Source organism: Phacochoerus africanus, chromosome 4, assembly GCF_016906955.1.
Source record: "Phacochoerus africanus isolate WHEZ1 chromosome 4, ROS_Pafr_v1, whole genome shotgun sequence".
Taxonomy (NCBI): Eukaryota; Metazoa; Chordata; class Mammalia; order Artiodactyla; family Suidae; genus Phacochoerus; species Phacochoerus africanus.
The window spans coordinates 63,830,099-63,832,625 of record NC_062547.1 but is presented as its reverse complement, the minus strand read 5'-3'; the positions used below and the strand labels follow the sequence as shown (position 1 = coordinate 63,832,625).

The window sequence follows — 2,527 nt, the reverse complement described above, 5'->3', positions numbered from 1 at the left end:
TTTATTGCTTCATACCACCTATCATCCTGAATGTTATATAATTTTATTATTTGTTTATATACTTTGTATCTATGATCAAAATCTGTGGACTTTGTTTTTCAGACTTCATGCTCATTGCATAGGCAGTGCCTAAAACATGATCAGATCTCATATTATATTCCTGGATTTCATGAAGAATTTTTCATTAAGATGGTAAAACACCCAACTTTAGGGGAAAAGCTGAATGGAACAAAAATTCCATATCAGAGGGAGCAAAAGGATCTCTTAATGAGACCAAATCCATTTGCAAAATATTAAAATTAATTTTAACAACAAAATATAAATAGCAGCATTTCAAATATGTGAGTAATGCCAGTTTGTGTAAAAATTAGCCATGTTATATCCCTCTTTTCCAGAAGTCACTTCCTCTGCATGGAAACAGACAATGATACACACATTTTAGAATTTCTTCTTCTGGGTTTTTCAAAGCAACCAGAATCACAGCCCATAATATTTGGGCTTTTCTGCTCCATGTACCTGATCACTGTGTTTGGAAACCTGCTCATCATACTGGCTGTCATCTCTGATTACCACCTCCACATACCCATGTACTTCTTCCTCTCCAAACTGTCCTTTGTAGACATCTGTTTCACTTCCACCACCATCCCAAAGATGCTGTGGAACATCCAGACCCAGAGCAAAGCTATAACCTATGAAGGCTGCATCACACAGATTTATTTTCTCATCCTCTTTGCAGTGTTGGACATCTTGCTTCTAACCGTGATGGCCTATGACCGCTTTGTGGCCATCTGCCACCCTCTACACTACACAGTCATCATGAACCCTCGGCTCTGTGGACTGCTGGTTCTGGTGCCCTGGATCATGAGTGTCCTGAATTCCCTGTTACAAACCTTAATGATGATGCAACTGTCCTTCTGCACAAACTTTGAAATCCCCCACTTTTTCTGTGAACTCAATCAGATGATCCAACTTGCCTGTTCTGACACCTTTCTTAATACCATAGTGATGTATTTTGCAGCTGCCCTGCTGTGTGGTGGTCCCTTCTTTGGCATTCTTTGTTCATATTCTAAAATAGTTTCCTCCATATGTAGAATCTCATCAGCTCAGGGCAAGTATAAAGCCTTTTCTACCTGTGCATCTCACCTCTCAGTTGTCTCCTTATTTTATTGTACAATGCTAGGAGTGTACCTTAGCTCTGCTGCTACTCACAGCTCACACTCAAGCTCGACAGCCTCGGTGATGTACACTGTCATCACACCCATGCTGAACCCCTTCATCTACAGTCTACGGAATAAAGACATGAAGAGAGCTCTGAAAGCATTGTTTGTGAAGAGAACCATATAAGGGTCAATTGTCCTAAAGTGAAGAAGCACCCATGATTGCAGAGGTCAATTCTCAGAGTCAGAAATTGTTATTTTTTTATCAAACTGTAGAAATATAATTTGTTCTTTTCAATTATTTCCTAGAATTTTCATTTCTTTGACTGCAACTTTTCTATTAAATTTGTATAACTCACTTTAATAAGCTTTCTTCTTTTTCTGACATCTAATAGGTTTTCCCTGCTTGTATTCCTACTCTCCCAAATTTATTTCAACAAATCAGAAATATTTAGAAATTCCCATTCCAAATTTCCTAATGAGACAACAGAGATTTTTTCAAAAATACTTTTTCTCAAATGGTATATATCATACCAATCTATTTCTTTGATTTTACTAAAGAAATTATCTTGAGTTATACTAATCCAATCAAAAATGAATGTTTTATAACCAAATAAATTTATATAATTTTAAAATAGAGGAAAATCTGAGACACCATATTCACTTTTCACAATATTCCTTTGTACATCATTATCTTACCTACTCTTTCTGATAATTTAGGCTTTAACATTCTACTGTGATTTATAGCAAATCATTAATTTTTGCATGTTTTCTATCTTTCAAGTAAAAGTGAAATTCCATACATAAGTGAGTCTTTCTCTATCTGACTTATTTCACTCAGCATAATACCCTCTAGATCCATCCATATTGTCTCAAGTGGCAAGAATTAATTTTCCAAAGGGTGAGTGTTACTCCATTGTATATGTGTATACCACACTTCTTTAACTATGTTGGTTATTGTAAATCATGTTGCAATGAACATTGCTGTGTACATTTCTTTTTAATTTAGTATTTTTTATTTACTTTTGGCAGATACTCTGAAGTGAAATTACTTGATTATGTGGCAATTCTATTTTTAATATTTTGAGGAAACTCCATAATGTTTTCCATAGTGGCTTCATCAAGCTACAATCTCAAAACCAACACGCACAGTGTTTCTCTTTTCTCCACATTATCACCAACATTTGTTATTTCTTATCTCTTTGATGATAGATGTTCTAACAGGTGTGAAGCAATATCTCTTTGTGGTTTTGTTGTTCATTTCCCTGATGATTAGTGAGGTTGAAAATATTTTCATATGTCTGTTGGCCACCATTATGTCTTCTTAGGAAAAATTAGCTATTCAGATCCTCTTCCTATATGTTTCATCA

The 2,527-nt window shown here is 35.2% G+C and overlaps 1 protein-coding gene across 1 annotated transcript; it reads left to right on the top strand.

Moving 5' to 3' along the window:
• The first annotated feature begins 411 nt into the window (after positions 1–411).
• Positions 412–1,344, top strand: LOC125125564 (olfactory receptor 7A17-like). The gene has a single exon (XM_047776774.1). The coding sequence runs from the start codon at positions 412–414 to the stop codon at positions 1,342–1,344; it is 933 nt and encodes a 310-aa protein (XP_047632730.1).
• Positions 1,345–2,527: the final 1,183 nt, after the last annotated feature.

What these genes read in the sequence shown, in the direction of transcription:
- LOC125125564 (XM_047776774.1), top strand. Translation starts at nt 412, where the DNA reads ATGGAAACAGACAATGATACACACATTTTAGAATTTCTTCTTCTGGGT.